Raw genomic sequence first — 18,691 nt, 5'->3', positions numbered from 1 at the left:
CTAAGTAACCACATGATAGAATTAATTTTCAACGCAATTAACAACCAATCATCTTGGCTGAAACTGACATTTTGTGCAGCCTGTCAAATGCTGCGTGGGCGGTCTTAACGGGATACAGTTCAGATACAAAACACCAACGTCACCAAATTTCTGTGTGTGTGCTCTTATTCCGATTCTGATTCGATGTGTTATGTTAATGATGTCGTGCCAATCATGGCAGAGATTTCGTGTTAAAAAAAAAACAAACAAAAAAACCCTGCAGTGTTTTACTAAAACTGTCCAAAAATAGACAACCCATCTAGCATCATTTTCTTCTGTCCTATAGCTGAAACCCAACGGGCCAAATGGAAGGCTCTCGGGCCGTATTTGGCCCGTGGGCCAACAATTGAAGAACACTGCTCTAGATGGAAGTCCTCCTCTCCAAACAATATACTCGGCTCCACTTCACAAAACTTTAAACTAGTATCACTCGCAGTCCCAGTCCTGTGTACTCAAGTTTCCTCCTGGTTGAAGCTGGGGCCCGCACTTAGACCTCCCACGTCTCTGCTGCAGCTGGGGAAAAGACACAAATAAGAAAAAATGCACCCAAGTACCCGTTGGTTCTTGACCCCTCCCAAACAATAGCCACTTATTAACCTACCCCACACTATCCCAGGTCAAGCACTTTGTATTGGTCCCACTACTAGGGTCGGCCGTGCTACCTGCACTGGCCTGACCCTGGTCACAGAGCGGGTGGGTAATTACTGGGGGTAGGTTCCACAGCAGGGCCCTTGGGTCTCAGGTCACACACAATTTAAACATAATGATTAAAAACAACTTAACTATAAAAGACACACACATACATAATGCAAAACTTACAATTAATAACATAATTAATACCTCATGCAGAAAGCCATTACTACATAACCTACATTTACCTTGAACTTGTAATGATTTGTCAGGTACCCTTCCGCTGAGAAAAGTTTTAGGAAAATAATCCCAAAAGTTTTCATAAAGGATCACACACAAAATTAGACAAAAAAACTTTATTAAACAAATAACTTTTTTTACTTGTCAGAGCTGCTTATAGTTTATTCGAACAGTGCCAGATATCTGAATGGAGCAGTATTACTGAACTGTTTGGGTCAATTGCAGCATGCCAAATTTAGTCCACCTGATGTGTCTAACTAGTGGATTAAGCAGGTTTAGTCTACTTGATTGGACCAAAGTTAGTATAACTGCTAATCCTGATTGTAGACTAAACAAGATCTTGATTGCAGCGTACCAAGTCAGACTCAAATGGATTAGTTTAGTACTGTGAAGGGTAAGGGTATTTAGTACGCTTGCTTGCCCTAAGCATTGATTGCTTAAAATATTTTGCAGTGATAGTGGCATTTTTCCCTTGAGTTGACTAGTACATGTGAAAACTTTATTCCGTATACTTCTTACGTCCATCATGTTCGGGCATCCCGTGAGAATAAAGACTTGCGCAATATCGGCCCTACATTTACAATAAACTTTTTTATCATGTACCTTTGATACCATTTTCAGTTTAATGCAATACAGTTTCAGTTAATATGTTTTATTAACTGAAACTGTATTGCACAGGTGATGAGTGATGTTCCAGCAGGCATCTACTGTGCATTAATGCTCGCTATAGCTGGAAGCTGATTGGCTGATGATACTGAATTGTTTTCCAATAAAATATAATGCGCACTCTGTATTATAACAACTACAAGCAGCCTGAGGTTATATCCCATGTACAAAGTGGACCTGTTGTATATGACTCTAACAAAAACATTATAGTATACTATGTATAATACTAAACCCTGTATACTGTGCACCTTGTATTTAACATGCAGTAACAGTTAAACAATTTAATAAAAATGTGTGTGTTATACTCGACAAATTACGATACGGTAAATAAATGTTGATGTTTGTATTTTGCTTGGTTGCCGTCCCAGTCACAGAAATTGCATGCTAATTCGGGTAAGCGGTGGTACAGATAACTACATGACTTTCACCAATAGGCCTGGGTTTAAATGTGGCTAAAAAGTAAAGTGAAATGGTTGTCTGAGCCACGCCCACAGTGGAAAATAATAGACATTTAATAGACATTCATTGGCAATTTAATGGACTTATTAATCATCTTATACATTTAAAGTTGCTGATTCATCTCAATGCTCCCATCATTCGAGTATCAAAGCACCAAGAAACTTGGAAACAGTTATCAAAATATGTTGGAAACCAAATACGGCCTGCACACCTATAAAACCATGCTTCTATTTTATACTTGCACTGTCTTGAATTGTACATGTTCTTATATCTCTAGATTTAGGTTAGGTTTGAAGTCAAGGGGGGCAGGTGGAGTGTCAATCTTTGATTGAGAGTAATCTGGCCAGGCTTGAGGCTGAAAGTTGATATCAATGTTGATATAGTAATTATTCCATTGACATACAACAGAATTACTATTTTTTAGCAACAATTATTTTTTTGGCTAATTCTAAATTAGATTGTTTTTCACCAAAAAACTAAACTGTTAACATTTTTACCCAACTTCTAACACAGTTCTACCACAGGAAATGCACATCTAAGTAGGTCATATCTGGATATTGTGAAACACAGAGATACAAATCTCAACTCTTGCATCTGCATACCAATTTCCCCCAAAAAAATTCAAAAACTTCTGCAAACAAAACACAAACCTGTTTTAGAATTCTCGCATTAAGGCTCCTGAAATTACTTAAGGATTCTGTTTTAATTCCAGCACTGCTATTCTTACAGCAGCTTCTAAAAATGAACAGATAACAAACAACAATAACTGTTACAAAAGTTAATAACTGTTATAAATATATATATATATATATTATTATATATATATATATATATATATATATATATATATATATATATATACAAGTATATTTACAATACTTTTGATTTAGCTGATCTCTGACTGCAGTTGAACATTATAATAGTGATGTGTGACGCAAAGTAAGGTAATATATGCATTGAGAAATCTTATTATTAAAACGCAAAAAGAAAAAACACCTTCACAAAAACCTTCAAAATCATATAAATCATATTAGTCAATCAATCAAGGTTTAATTGCAGCTTGCCAAATAAAATCCATGTATTCAAATCCTACCAACATTGCAAAGTGCTTATAGTGCACAGGAGTACATGGTCATACTATGGCAGTCTATCTTGTGTTTTCTGTGCAATCCTATTTCTCTGAACTGCAGTAGTTTATTGGAGGAACTGCAATGTAACCCTGTGAGCAGGATGTGAGTGTACAAAGTGAATGCTCAGACAGCACTCAATGAAAAAACGTCCGTATTTAATAATTAACTGTGACAGAAATATACAATGATTCTTGGTCGTAAATCTCCCTCCCGACCTGTGAGGGCACTTAGCAGAGAGAACAGAGTTCCTTGGACGGGCTGGTCTGACAATTCTTTCCCCAGGTTCAAGGAAAGTTAGCCAACCTGGAAGGGGGCGAGACTTTGTTGCAATAACGCATTGACAAGGAATAGAAATGACGTGGTAGCCGAAGATTGGAGAGGCGGTTGCACTCGTTTTACCAAAAAGGGAGACAAAACCAAACCAGGTAACTACAGACCAATAAGCCTGACTTCTATTATATATAAAATTATGGAAACTATAATAAGATCCAAAATGGAAAATTACCTATATGGTAACAGTATCCTGGGAGACAGTCAACATGGTTTTAGGAAAGGAAGATCATGTTTAACTAACCTGCTTGATTTTTTTGAGGATTCAACATCAATAGCGAATAATTGCAAAGCATATGACATGCTTTATTTAGACTTCCTTAAAGCTTTTGACAAAGTCCCGCATAAAAGATTAATTCTCAAACTGAACGCAGTTAGGATTCAAGGAAATGCATGTACATGGATTAGGGAGTGGTTAACATGTAGAAAACAGAAAGTACTGATTAGAGGAGAAACCTCAAATGGAGTGTGGTAACCAGTGGAGTACTACAGGGATCAGTATTAGGTCCTCTGCTATTCCTAATATACATTAATGACTTGGATTCTGATATAGTAAGCAAACTTGTTAAATTTGCAGATGACACAAAACTAGAAGTGGCAAACACTGTTGCAGCAGCAAAGGTCATTCAAAATAATATAGACAAGATTCAGAACTGGGCAGACACATGGCAAATGACATTTAATAGAAAAAAGTGTAAGATACTGCACGCAGCCAATAAAAATGTGCAATATAAATATCATATGGGAGATTGTGGCAATGTTGCCCCACCCCTGTGTGTATTTTTTTGTGTTGTATGTTGCGTGTAGTGTGTTAATGTTGATGTATTGTCATTGGTACACGGGATATAAATGGGTCTGTGTAACATGAGTGGGTTTAAAATGTATATTTGTATTTAGGCAAGAGGATTGCACAGCACTTCACTTGCAGATAAAATGTAATAATATGTGAGCACAGGGAATTTCACTTTTATTAATTCACGTGCAGTTGTACCGAGACTCCAATCAAATGATTGATTAGCAATCGAGTCTCGGTACAGCTGCACAAAAGCAACATGTTTTCCTTCACTCTGGGTTGTGTGTTCGGTAAGTGGAGAACGGGATAGGAGACGGAAGTAATAATAGTGATAGTAAATAATAATATCAGCTCACCGTGTTTGTCTGTGTAGGCCATTTTGTTTGTCTCTTTATTTTGGCAAAAGTGCCGTCTTCTATGTTTTGTTTGTCTTACATCCTTTTATTTTTTGTCTGTTCATTTATTAAATGCTGAGCGAAAACAATCGCTCAGCTTCACCAAACTCCACCTCTCTGTTTTTTGTGTTGGTTCCTGTTTCTGATCTGATGTCACCCACTACAGCCATCTTTGTGACACATGGTGTCATCGTGGGATTACCAGCGGCTCCTAGACGCAGACCAGAGTGGGAACTGCAGTTTTTTTTTTGAAAAAAAAAATTTGGAAGACTGGAGAGATGAATGCACTGAGCTGGAGGATCTCCTCAGTGGTCTGGAGGACCAAGGATCATGCCTTGCCTGCGGGGTGTACGGGCAAGTGGTTGCTGTCTGCCCCTTCCAAGAGGAGGAAGAAGAACCGGCCCAGCAGAGGAAGATGAGGAGAAGGAGTGGCAGGAAAAAGCTGCAGCAACAACCGCAGCAACAGCAGGAGGAGGTCGGAGATGACAGTTGGGAGATTTTTTAAAGAACCTTGCAGTGGAGTTGTGCCCTGGCTGTGGGGAGTATGGGCACACGTTGGCCATCTGCCCCACGCAATATGCAGAGGTGGAAGTAATGCCTATATGGAAGTTGCCCATGCGTCCAGTGCCCGGACAGGGGGACCGTGAGCATCCAGCGCCCAGAAAGGGGGACAGTGAGCGTCCAGCGCCCAGATGGGGGGACAGCGGGAATCCAAAAGTCGAGGGACTGCTGCTTCAACCTCCAGCAGCAGAGGAAGAATTCCTGCTGTTTCTACCTCCGCCAGCAGAGGAAGAATGCTTGCTGGTTTCACCTCCACAGCCCAAGAGGGAGGAGTCAGTGTATCCACAGCCCGCAAAAAGGGAGTTGGAGCGTCTACAGTCCAAGTCTCCACCAGCAGAAGGAGAGAGCCTGCTGGTTCCGTCTCCAGCGTCAGTGGGAGAAGCTCTGCTAGCTCGAGGGCAACCATCAGTGAGATCTGGGACTGGCTGACGGACCCTGATCGTGGCCTGGAAAGAGACCTCCCGGAGGTGATTAACCTGCTGTGGGCCCGAGATGGGGAGCGTTGGGAAATTTGGGAACAGTAACACCACCCAGTGTCCCTTTGAGACATCGCAGCCATGGTGTTCAACTACCTGGCTGCCAATATGGGAGGGGTCCCGCCATCTCTGGTCTCATCAGGAGAAGTCCCGACACTGTCTCCAACACCAGAGGGAGAGGAGCCAACGCTGCTGTCCCCTGCAAGTGAGGGAGAGGCACACCAGTCCCCTGCAAGTGATGGAGAGCAGCACCAGTCCCCTGAAAGTGAGGGAGAGTCGCACCAGTCCCCTGAAAGTGAGGGAGAGCTGCACCAGCCCCTGGCAAGTGAGGGAGAGCCTCCATCGCCAAGAGACTACACGCTGCTCCCACCTCTGTCGCCAGGAAACTACAAGCTGCTCCCAGGAGCAGAGCAGCAGGAGCTGCCTCTGCCTCCACCACCTCCACCAGCAGAGGGTGAATGTCTGCTGGGTCCCTTTCCACCAGCAGAGGATGAATGCCGGCTGGTATCACTTCCCCCACCATCTGGGGGAGAGGAGCAGGAGCAGCCTCTCCCTTCAACAGAAGGACCAGGACTAGATGCTGGCAGTCCTCAGCAGCCCGTGCATAGCCTTAGTTCGCCCAAGTATGCCTGCCTCGCTTCGTCCAAGGATGCCTGCCTCGCTTCGCCCAAGGATGCCAGCCGCTCCGTATTGCCTGGGGTTGCCTGCCGCTCCGCATCGCCTGGGGCTGCCTGCTGCTCCGCATTTCCTGTGGAGCCACCGGTTGCAGGGTACAAGGGAGAAGCGGAGCTCCCGCTGCCTTCACTATGGCCAGGGGCTCCCCTCCTGAGTTCGCCTCCTTAGGGTCCTCTGCTGCCTTCGCCTGGGGTCGCCAGAACTGCTTCACCAGGGGTCGCCGTCAGTTCTGCTCAGCCGCAGGGGTCAGTATGGCCAGAGCTCCACTAGAGGGAGCTGCCGGCTATGAAGAAGGGAGGAGAGGTCAGGAGACCACCTTGCCCGCAGCAATTTCGCTGTAGGAGTTCTTGTGGTTGGAGTCCCACAGGAGGGAGCTACCGGCTGAGAAGGGAGGAAAGGTCAGGAGACCACCTTCCTCAGCAGCCTTTCTGCTGCTGGAATTGCCCTGGCTGAAGGAGTCAGTCTGGGAGCTGTCAGCAAGTCCACTGACAGCCTCGCCATTGGCAGCATTTCCGCTGCCAGTGGTACAGCGGGAGGAGAGACTCACCCCAATGTCAGCACGTGTGTGTTCAGTGAGTGGAGAACGGGATTGGAGTCGGAGGTAATAATAGTGATTGTAAATAATAATATCTATAAAAAAGGCCAACAAGATGCTCGGATATATTGAGAAAAGTGTTGAATTTAAATCAAGGGAAGTAATGTTAAAACTTTACAATGCATTAGTAAGACCTCATCTTGAATATTGTGTTTAGTTCTGGTCACATCGCTACAAAAAGTAGCTGCTCTAGAAATATTGCTGCTCTAGAAACAATGCAAAGAAGAGCAACCAGAATTATTCTGGGTTTAAAAGGCATGTCATATGCAGACAGACTAAAAGAATTGAATCTATTCAGTCTTGAATAAAAAAGACTACGCGGAGACCTGATTCAAGCATTCAAAATTCTAAAAGGTATTGACAATGTCAACCCAAGGGGCTTTTTCGACCTGAGAAAAGAAACAAGAACCAGGGGTCACAAATGGAGATTAGACAAAGGGGCATTCAGAACAGAAAATAGGAGGCACTTTTCTACATAGAGAATTGTGAGGGTCTGGAACCAACTTCCCAGTAATGTTGTTGAAGCTGACACCCTTCGATCCTTCAAGAAGCTGCTTGATGAGTTTCTGGGATCAATAAGCTACTAATAACCAAACGAGCAAGATGGACCGAATGGCCCCCTCTCGTTAGTAAACTTTCTTATGTTCTTCTTATGACAGCATAAAATGGGACAGAGAATCGTAATCTGTTCCTTTGCTTTGGTTTGTGTAAATAAAGTGAGAAGGACTGTGAGAGACCATGTTCCTATTTCATAAAAGTTCTGTGAGTGTTTTGTTTGTTTTGTCTTGTAATTGCCTTTGTCTTCTCCTGCACATTACGAGACAGCTAGCACAGTTCCGGAGCTGTCACCTAGGGCCAGCACTAAGCCAGAACAGGCACTTCACTAACAGTCACTAAATAACCTATATCATCCACCATGAGCACTACTGCACACACCCAGGACAGGTGACTGTGTATGTATTATTGTGGGGCAGATATTATGTTCATTAGTTGGAACTGCAATCCTGTTATTATTTAACCCGTGCAGTACACATTGTTGTGTATTGCCAGGGGATTATTGTTTTGGTCACCAGACCTGGACTAAAAAAATAAAGATCAGGCTCCCAAGTGGCACATCCAGTAAAGGCGCTCTGTGTGAGTGCAGGATGCGCCCTATAGTCTGGATGTCGCCGGTTTGAATCTGGGCTATTCCACAGCCAACCGTGGATGGGAGTTCCCAGGAGGCGGCGCTCAATTGGCTTAGCTTTGCATGGTGGTGGTGGGGGGGGTCTAGGTAGGCCAGGGTGTCCTCAGTTCACCACGCACCACCAACCCCTGTAGTCTGGCCGGGCGCCTGCGGGCTTGCCTGTTAGCTGCCCAGGAGCTGCGTTGTCCTCCTACGCTGTACCTCCTGGGTGGCTGCATGGTGAATCCGCAGTGTGTAAAGAAGTGGTCGGCTGACGGAACACGCTTTGGAGGACAGCGTGTGTTCATCTTCACCGCTCCCGAGTCAGCGCAGGGGTGGTAGTGGTGAGCTGAGCCTAAATAATAATTGGCCATTTTCAAATTGGGAGAAAATAAAAAATAATTGGCAACGACTAAATTTTGAAAAATTAATAAATAAATAAATAAATAAATAAATAAATGTCACTTTTCCAAACTAGATTACAAGGCTCTGTCTGTTTAATTACCACACTGCATCATTCCTGCACCTGTTCTCACTTAGCCACTTTGTCACAACAATAAATAATAAATCAGTCGCCAAATAAATCAAATACGGCAGGCTGCAGTTCCAAACAAAATACACTCCCAGACCACAATCCTCCATGCACGAAACTGTGCTCTTTAGATCCTGGGGAAAGTGGTGCTTGTGTCCATGCTGTGCTTGTACTCAGTGGATAGTGCTCAGGGTTTAGTGCTGGCACTGTGGCTGCAGCTGTGGCTGTAAGTCAATTAATAATAAATCCACATATGTGTATGAAAGAGTGTCACAGAGACGGCCGAAGTCGGCGGCGTCAGAACCAGGAAAGGTAAGGCAATACACAAAACACAGGACGGATGAAATGAAGTGATGAAGACGCCTGTTGGCGCCGGTTTAATACAAAATAAAAGGTTTACACAAACACGAAAAACACAGGACACGGCACTCTACGCCAAAATAAATAGACAAACTAAAACAGACTAAACTTAACAAAACGGTGCACGGACAGACACTGACAAACACGGTGAGCAGATACTTTGTTATTATTATTACTTTACTTATTTCCTCCGTCTCCAATTCCGTTCTCCGCTCACCGAACACCCAACCCCCAGTATGTGACAACGTGCATCTATAGATACTATTGTGCTGGGATTCAATTACCAATTAATTATTCACTTGAATCCCAGCACGTGAATTAATAAAGTGCAATTCCCCGTGCTCACATATTACTACATTTTACTTGCACGTGAAGTGCTGTGCAATCCTCGTGCCTAAATACACATATACATTTTTAAACACTCGTGTTACACAGACCCGTTTATATCCCGTGTACCAATGTCTATACACCAACATTTAAACACACCACACGCAACACATAACAGATAATATACACAGGGGCGGGCACTTTGTTACAAAGAGATATTCTACATATTCAAGTATAGAGACACAAAATAAAATTGTCAACCAGAGTTGCTGAAAGTTCCATTGCAGGAATGGATAGGCTGCCTCTAATGCACTGTTTGGAAACATGATGATGTAGTTGTATTCACTGAAGATAATACAAATCTAAGTGGCTGCAAATTCATATAAAGTTTTGATTAAAATATGACAGCAAAAAGTGAAATGCATCTCTGCAGCCGCGGCACACTGGAAGGGACTGCTGCTTTCACTAGCAGAAGCTGGGCCACATAATTCATAAATTGCAACCAACAGCAAATAAAAAAATTAAAAAAGAGAGATTGAATTATTCCCATGTGAATAGGCCATAATGTTAATGTAATAATTTTCATTTTTATTTTTATTTTTTTATTTTACCGTTATGTTTACATTGGAAATTTGTCAGATTTTACACAAAACAAGGCAGAGGCTAGTGATGGCAGGAATATGAAAACTGGAGAGTGCTATATTTGAATGTGTCTACAAAAGTTCTTTGAAATGGGTTAAAATATTTCTCAAATCTGTCTTAAAAATGTGTAGTTGTCATTTGAAAGTTAAATATATTTAGTACTAGACTATTTTGAAAGATCTTTACCTGGCATATGTGCATAGCATACTTAGGTTAAATACACTTTAAATATATTGTACATTCACAACTCCACTTCCCCACCCCCACCCCCCCAAAAAAATACTTGTAATTAAGTATGAACATAGGCTTTTGTATATGGATTGTATATGTATCAATGTATATGAAATACATTATTAATATCAGCTATGTTTGAATGTATTTTAAAGGATTTTTTTTTTTTATATTGCCATATATTTTAACTGCAACAACAGGAATGCAATTTGATTGTATTTAAAATATATAAATATATTTTACCATGTATTATATAATATATAAAAAATACACACAGACCGTTTGAAATATTATACAAGTACTGTATATATTGGCCATATAAATGTAATGTATTTAATTTTTTTTCAATGTTTTTTAAATATGTCGTCCCTACTGGTTTCTGTAGTGGGGAGAACCAATACCGGTGTTGCAATGAAGATAATGTCATAGTCAGTTTTTGAGATTTCAAATTTTATTGAGTTTCCTCACATAAAATGTATTTACATCATAATACACACATTTCAAAAGAAACACAAATGCTACAGCTAATCATTTTCACAATGATAAGCTCAAGACATCTATCGACCACTAGTGTTTAGAACTGTTTTGTAAACCAGAGGAGCTTGCAGAACAACAGGGCCACCTAGTGGTACAGAGTAGAATACGGCAATTCATTACACATAACTGAAGAAACTTTAAATACCAGTTTATAACATAATCCACTGTAAAGTAGAACTTTGTTTCATTATCTAAATATCTAAATGATATGTCATTCAAACGCTTGTTGAAGCAACTCATATTTTTCACAGAAAATTAACATTGGTGTTCTAACAAGATTTTGCATACAGTATTAGGTTAAATAAAATCCAAATTTTGGAACTTGTAATTTTAATCAATATAGATTTCACAAGACTGCTAAATTATGATGCAATAATATTTTACAGGGTTCACGGTGATGTCACACCTCATTGTAGAGAGGTGACATCACTGCCCAAAGTAAACATGTAACATACAACATATAATGTTAACTCTGATCATGTAAATTGAACCTAGGTGGCAAGGCTTGAGTCTGCTATGCACAGTTGATCTGATAATGCTTGTTTCCAAACAAAAACAAAAAAATACCATTCTTATTCACTTCACAAAATGACATAGCGGCTATTAGAGCTTCCCTTTTCTGATATTACTGGTGACATATCGACATAGTCAGCTTTCCTGTTCTGTTGACAAATCTGTAAAACAAGATGATAAATGTCATATGAAAAGGAACCATATGAAGATCAAATAAAAATGCCAGTAAAAAAAAAAAAACATTGGGAAAGATTAATTCTGACAAATGAGTTTAATTAAATGGGCAATAAGTAATTGGGAATGGTAATTGAATCTAATTTCCGAGTAATGTCTGTCCATATTCATTATGTCACAGATTAGAATTTAAATTTAAGAAACCCTTAGCTTTTACTGAACTTGTTGAAAAAATAAATATAAAACCATAATAGGTATTATTGTAGTCTCTCCCTAGTGCTAAAGTAAATACATCATATTACAGTGGAATCCCTCGACACTCAGTGAAATGATCTTCTTAGGGAATTGGTCTCCAAATTGCAAAGTGAAAATGCAAAGTGAAAATGGTGTGCTAACCAGTCTTTATATCAAGCTGATGTCACAAGCAAGGAGTCTGCACATAAAAAGTAAGAGATACTTACCCTAATTACCAAGATGGCTGCTATTGTGATTACAGTACATGCTATTATACAGCCAGAGACTGTCACGAAGATCCACTCCATACTGCTTTCAATTTTAGGACAAGTCTGAATTTCTAAAAAATAAAAATGATATTTAAAAAAAATATATCTTAAAAAACTGCCCTTTTTCACAAAATGCAGGAGGTTGTTCTGACATGGTGCTAACCCATGTTTTTCTAGAATAACCCTGTGGTTTCAGAACTGTAAGAGTTGAGCTCTTGTGAAATCTTTCATCTGCCTCTTCTTTGAGAAACCTACGTACAAGATAGTAATCCCCCCCCCCCCCCCACAAAAAAAAATGACGTCTGCCTTTGTTTTGGAACTCTTTATTTGGAGGAGGGGGGCCTCAAAGCCAAGGGAAAGAGTGATTTGTTAACCACAAGAATATACCACAGGATTGCTAATGTTCCATCTAGGTATTACATACAAATTATAAAATGTGCAATAAAGTTAGTTTTTACTTTGAACAGTAATAATGAAACACATCATATGTTCCCTTTTCCATTCATAGTTACTGGCCACACTAAAGTATCCTAAGTTAACATTTAAGGGCTTTTAATACCATAAAAATGCTACCTGGTCATAATTTTAAATGTTTATTTAGACGAATAAAATGTGTATAACTGCACAACTAATCTTGGCACTTCAGTAAATCAATTGCACCACAGCAGCAATGCCCTCCTTAGTATACTGTCGGAACACGGTGATCCAAAAGTGATTTATGGTGCATTGGAAGATAGCTACATTTACAATTGCTTGTTTCAACCAATGTTATCTTACAATAACTCCTTAAAGCACCTTTGCGATGAGACCCAGCACCTACTTTGGAAGTGGTAGATTAGTTTACATTCTTACCTGGAATGTAAATCACAGTTCCCTTTCCCACTCTCTGTCGATATGGTGGTGGGTACATTATTTCCACCCGGCACTTGTAGATGTCTGTATCGGAGCTGCTCATCCCCGATATGGTGAGGTCCACACTGTTCCTGCTTGCCTCACCCTGACAGCTGAACACCCCTTCTTTGGTCTCGAAGGTGGTGTTAGGAAGATGGAAAGAAGAGGCGCAGACACTGGTTTGGTCGCTGATTCCCCGAAAGAGTGTGATTCTGAACTCATCTCCCTTCCCAGTGAAGTTGTAGTTGCACCTCAGCCTGGCTACCCCGCTGTTGTTTGCTTCCACTCGGCTGGGCTGGAAAACCTCAAAGGCTGTTGAAAACAAAACACAGCAAAAAAGCAAACAAACAAAAAAAACGTTAATGAATCATGAATCGCGCAAAGCGTCTTATTCACGGGTTTCACTCTCAGTGCTCTGAGTGACAGCAGTGACTCTGCGTAAATTACTTTCAGGTTCAACAAGGAGTGGATTCATACAAACAATACACGGTGATGCTTTATGACCCAGGCTATTTCCTAGCGGTTTGGTGTTTTGCAGACATAACAAGACATTAACAGACCTGAGGGTGATTTAATATTACCATGTTACCAATAGTTCAGGCTCTGTGTTTTAAACCTTAGGAGTAATTCAACACTAATGAATCCTTTGTTGGCTGAGATCCACTCTGTTTGTGAAGCACACAGGTTATGTGAGATCTTTCAATAAACAGTTGTGGTTGGGGACCCTGTTTGGTATATTTGAATCAACCACAAAACATTTTTACTGACATTATTCAACACCACATCCTACCCGTTGAAGACCACTTTACAAATACTGCTACCCTAATTTATCATTTAGCTTTTGACCTTGTTTACTTATCTGAGTGTGTGTTTCTATGAAAATAATAACACATCATTTAGAATTGTTTGAGAACTATCCTAAAGCATTCATGACACTTTTCTATATTTTCTTTTAGGCTTCAAAAATGTCTTTAAATCTACATTTTCCTTAACAGAGTACTAACTTTTCCTAATGTTTTAGGTTGGCATTACAACAGCTATCGTTAATAAATAACAAGCACCTGTTGTTGCTTGATTTGTAAGTACATGACAGCATGATGGGCAAGATTCTGAAAGCTATTTACTGCAGATCATCAATAACCCTTTTTTTAGACAGCAGAAATACACCCAGCAAAGTTACCAAAACAGACATAAACAAATCAAAAACAATTTAGGGGCTTGCTAGTAACCGTCAGTTTTTTGTATATATATATATATATATATATATATATATATATATATATATATATATATATATATATATATATATATATAACAGGAACTATGTCCTTGACTCTGATCGACCAAGTTCTGCCAAGCACTGTCCCTTAGTGTGTCGGTGGCTTGGGTATTCATAGTTCATTCACTTCAACTCAGATACACTGATTTTATTTGATTTCCTGCATGTGCAAAACCAGCTATTAATAAACAGCCTAGTATTCTGTGTGCCATCCTCAGCGTAATTCATCAAATGGGAGTCACGTCACAGAAAATTATTGTTACAAGTTTTTAAAACTCCAATATACATAACATACTTAATGTTTTTAAAAGCTCTTGAAATATAGTTGCATTATTGTTATTATTAATGCATTTATTAATTTAATGTGTTTAACACCCATTTATATAAGTTGCAGCATTTCATGGGGCTATATTGTATAATAATATTATTAATTAATAATATAAATAATATAATAATAATAATAATAATAATAATAATAATAATAATCAGGAAAACCCCCTGTCACAATAGGTAATCCACTTATACGTTGAGATGCACACTTGATATATACTATATATATATATATATATATATATATATATATATATATATATATATATATATATATATATATAGATCTTCCTAGCTCATCTGCTTTGCAGCAGTACAAAGCAAGGAGAACTCACATGCTACAGATATCAAAGTCAAATACATTAGCTACTCACCATTTCCCCAGCCAATGCAGATACTGATGCATGCAACAACTTTGAAAATCATGGTGTCAATGTCTGATAGCTGTTACTGACCAACTATTTATAATTCAGTGCTGTTTTGGAAATCATCATAGTGACATCAGCAGTGGTAGGGTGTAGGAGGTAGCATATGAGTTATGCCAGTAATGCTTTTTAGGTTTGGGTAACGAATATTAATATGGTTGGTTATATTCTGTTCTGTTAACCACATGGAAAATGCAAATGATGAGAAATGAATGGTGCTGTGTGTGCTCACATCTCGAGTGCAGCATTCAGTGCACTTGAAGTGATGGAATAGAAATGAGAAAACAGAAAATGCAGATTTAGAGGTTTTTACTTTATGTCATCTTATTTTTTTTAAAGAATGCGTCATTTTCCACTATATTTCCATTTTATTTAAGTTTTTTTTAAGAAGCTTTAAATATAACATTATCACTTTTATAACTTTTACAACTTTTGCTGTTCGAGGCAACAAGAACCCATTAATTATAACATAATGTTTGCTTTAAAAAAAAAAAAAAAGTTTTATGAAGTTCTTCTGAATTGTAATGCTGTCTGGAGGACCAAACTTTTGATATAAAGTATTGCTTCAAAATTGTGTAAAATAAATGGCCTAAAATAAATAACCCTAACCCTAACCCTTAACCTGCTGTTTCAATGTACTGTAATGCATTCTTGACTCGACTACTGCAACTCTCTCTATGGTGGTCTCCCGGCACGCACCATAAACCGACTGCAGCTAGTTCAGAATGCTGCTGCCAGGATCCTTACTAGCTGTAAAAAACATGATCATATCACACCCCACCCCCCCACCCCCCACCCCCCCCCGTCTTGCCCAGCTGCACTGGCTACCTGTAAAGTTCAGGATTATGTTCAAAACTCTCCTGCTTACCTACAATGCCCTTCATCACACAGGTCCCGAGTACCTCCTCAACCTGCTGACCGGCTATGTCCTAGCCCACAAGCTGAGGTCCTCCAACTCTGGCCTGCTTGTTATCCCCAAGCAAATGTGCACCACACTTGGACAACGCTCATTTAGCTTCATGGCTCTGACTCTGGAACTCTCTCACAGCTTCAGTGCATGATGCTCCGACCGTAGCTCGCTTTAAATCAACTCTCAAAACTCACCTGTTTTGGTCTCAACTCTCTTGCTTTCCATGCTCCTTAAGCCTGATATCTATTATTAGCTGCTGCTACAATTTCATGGATTGTTACTAACATGTATTCTGCACTTTCCACTGTATTTATTGTACTATTTCATGTATTCTGCACTTTCCACTGTATTTATTGTACTATTTCATGTATTATATACTTTCCACTGTATATCATGTTTTATGCATTTCTCTATTTGAAGTATTATGGATTTTCTTGTATTTATTGCATCTTGTAAAGCGCTTTGTGATGGTGTTCCACTATGAAATGTGCTACGTAAAATAAAGACTGATTGACTGATTGATTGTACTGTATAAACTGTACACAACTATGTGTGTGAATACTACATGCAACCATTTTATAATGAAACATGCTTGTGTTTTTCTGCAATGAAAACTTGGCGTCTTTGTGGAATAGACTCCACAGGATGCCTGAGGTTAGATTGTAGGATTCTGACCTATTCTTCAAGGAGTACAACCGCAACTTGAGTAATTGAGGAAGGCAGAGGAGTGCATGAGTTCATCCCTCTGGAGAAGAACTTCTTTTTCAAATGCAGATGGATGGAGGGTCCAAGGCAAACAGGACAGAGGTCCTAAATAACTATGTAACGACATAAACACACAGTTTCAATTGAACTTGCTATTTTAAAGATTTCAAGTTGGGTTGGAGCATTTGGGATAGAAGTGTTAAATGTTCTGTGTCAGTGGATGGGGAGAGACAGACCTCCCAAGGCTGCTATTTGAGACCCACTGTTTTAGTCCAGATGATTTGTAGGAAACCTTTTTATGCAACAGACGTCACAATTTAGATTTTAAAAATTATTTGAAAATGTCACATTCAGTTTTTTTTTGTATTCATTGGCTAAGACCTAAAGTACAAACAAACTACCTGGTTACATTTTCACTCCTGCAATCAGCTGGTTGTTTCACTTTCAGCCTCAGCATGCATCGAGAGTATTAAAATAAGTTATGCTTTGATGCCCAAATCCAATATGGATGCGCCACATGAAAGCTTTGTGAAACTGACACCCTTGGGTAGTTAAGAACTGATTTCTGTAGGAAAAAACAAGTTCCTCCTCATTCTGAAGAACATAGTTGGACCTAGCTGATTAGGTTACAGGGTCTTCTGAAAGCAGAATCTGGGCAAGCTGGGTGGGGGACAATCCTGAACATTTCTGAAAGAATGTGCTATTTCTTCGAAAAAAAAAAAAAACTTCTCTTCAGCTGATATTCATTCAACTTTCCCATGAAGCCAATGTACAGACAGCATTATTTCTCATTCTTCTTGTACACAAAGCCAGCACGGGCTTGTTTTTCAGGTGTGTTCAGTCGTATCAACTTTATGGATTGATATGACCAGCATCACAGCCCAGCTACCAATGGCATTTGAGCCTAAATCCTCCTTTCATGTGTGCTTGCATGTAAGTTTTTTGTTAAAACTCATGTTAACACTTTATATTAAGGTACTGCTTCTTAATGTTTTATAAATATATAATAGATGCTTATATATATATATATATATATATATATATATATATATATATATATATATATATATATATATATATATATATATGATTTATAACCATGCAATAGCCATAGACTGAATTACATTTAAACATCCCAAAGTAAAAAACTATCCCAAAGTAAAACTGTCCCCTTTATAAAACTGTAATTCCCATCTATGGCTACTGCATGGTTATGAACCATATATGATGCTTTAAAAACATTTATAAAACATTCATAAGCAGCACCTTAATATAAAGTGTTACCAAACTTGCTAAAACAAACCCTAACCCTAACCCTAACCCTAACCCTAACCCTAAGCCCCAACTACTAGGACCACAAAAACAGGACCTATCTAAAAACTGCCAGGATTCATTCTTTTGTTAACCACAGTAGCTGCCTGGCCTGGTGCCTCTGGACAGCCTTGCTGGTAACTGCTAAATGGCTGTAGACAGTAGACATGGTGAAAGAAGGCAATGTGGTTGTAGTACTAAGATCGAGGTGAAAAAAATACACTGTTGTTAAGCATAGTTGGTTATGCAGATCAGCAGAAGATGGTATCTGTTTTCAAGTTAAAACGGTTCTGTTCTGTCAGCTATTTTCATAGGGCCGTTTTCAAATTAGAAAATACGTGATGTTATACATTTCCAGGATGTTATAAAGAGCATTTCAGTTTGAGGTTTTCAGCACTAGCAGAATGATGGCTTGAAGTAGCTAGTCAGCAACCTATTTCAGTCTGTTCACATGGTTCTGATGTGCAGAATCTGAAAAGATACATTTTGCAGTATGTAACCAAATAAAGTGTTGTTACGTGCAATGGATGTACCCAACACTCAATTGGATGTCCCCTTATAATATATACTGCATGTATAATTTTGATTGTCATCAACAAATCTCTATAGATAAGCTTGCATGCTAATTACTATTGGCATACTTATTCAAAGTGTACAAGAGTATGGGTTTAGATTTACTTGCGGGTCATTGGGTATGTCTTAGTGCTGGTGTGCTGTAATACTCATTTTATAGCATGCACACTTTGTGTAACGTAAACGATGAGAAATGATGACACTGTATTATACTACTAGACTACTGTAACCCGAGGATACTGCACATCTTGTAACATACAACCCATATTTACCATAAGCAGAACTTCTACAAAA

At 39.4% G+C, this 18,691-nt stretch overlaps 1 protein-coding gene across 1 annotated transcript; it reads right to left on the bottom strand.

Moving 5' to 3' along the window:
• Positions 1-10,753: 10,753 nt before the first annotated feature.
• LOC121321938 (cytotoxic T-lymphocyte protein 4-like) lies at positions 10,754-14,899 on the bottom strand. Its single transcript, XM_041261328.1, has 4 exons — positions 14,848-14,899; positions 12,826-13,176; positions 11,932-12,044; positions 10,754-11,457 (listed from the first exon to the last, which is right to left on the bottom strand). The coding sequence occupies exons 1-4, from the start codon at positions 14,897-14,899 to the stop codon at positions 11,365-11,367; spliced, it is 609 nt and encodes a 202-aa protein (XP_041117262.1). The 3' UTR covers positions 10,754-11,364.
• Between the last annotated feature and the right edge of the window lie 3,792 nt (positions 14,900-18,691).

This window comes from Polyodon spathula, chromosome 10 (assembly GCF_017654505.1).
Source record: "Polyodon spathula isolate WHYD16114869_AA chromosome 10, ASM1765450v1, whole genome shotgun sequence".
NCBI lineage: Eukaryota > Metazoa > Chordata > Actinopteri > Acipenseriformes > Polyodontidae > Polyodon > Polyodon spathula.
This window is presented reverse-complemented; position numbering and strand designations above follow the sequence as displayed.

Excerpts from the sequence above, each read along its gene's own strand:
- LOC121321938 (XM_041261328.1), bottom strand. The coding sequence starts at position 14,899 with ATGATTTTCAAAGTTGTTGCATGCATCAGTATCTGCATTGGCTGGGGA. Across the intron at positions 13,177-14,847 it reads CTGCATTGGCTGGGGAAATG|CCTTTGAGGTTTTCCAGCCC; the intron begins GTGAGTAGCTAA and ends TGTTTTCAACAG. Across the intron at positions 12,045-12,825 it reads AACTGTGATTTACATTCCAG|AAATTCAGACTTGTCCTAAA; the intron begins GTAAGAATGTAA and ends TTTATTTTTTAG.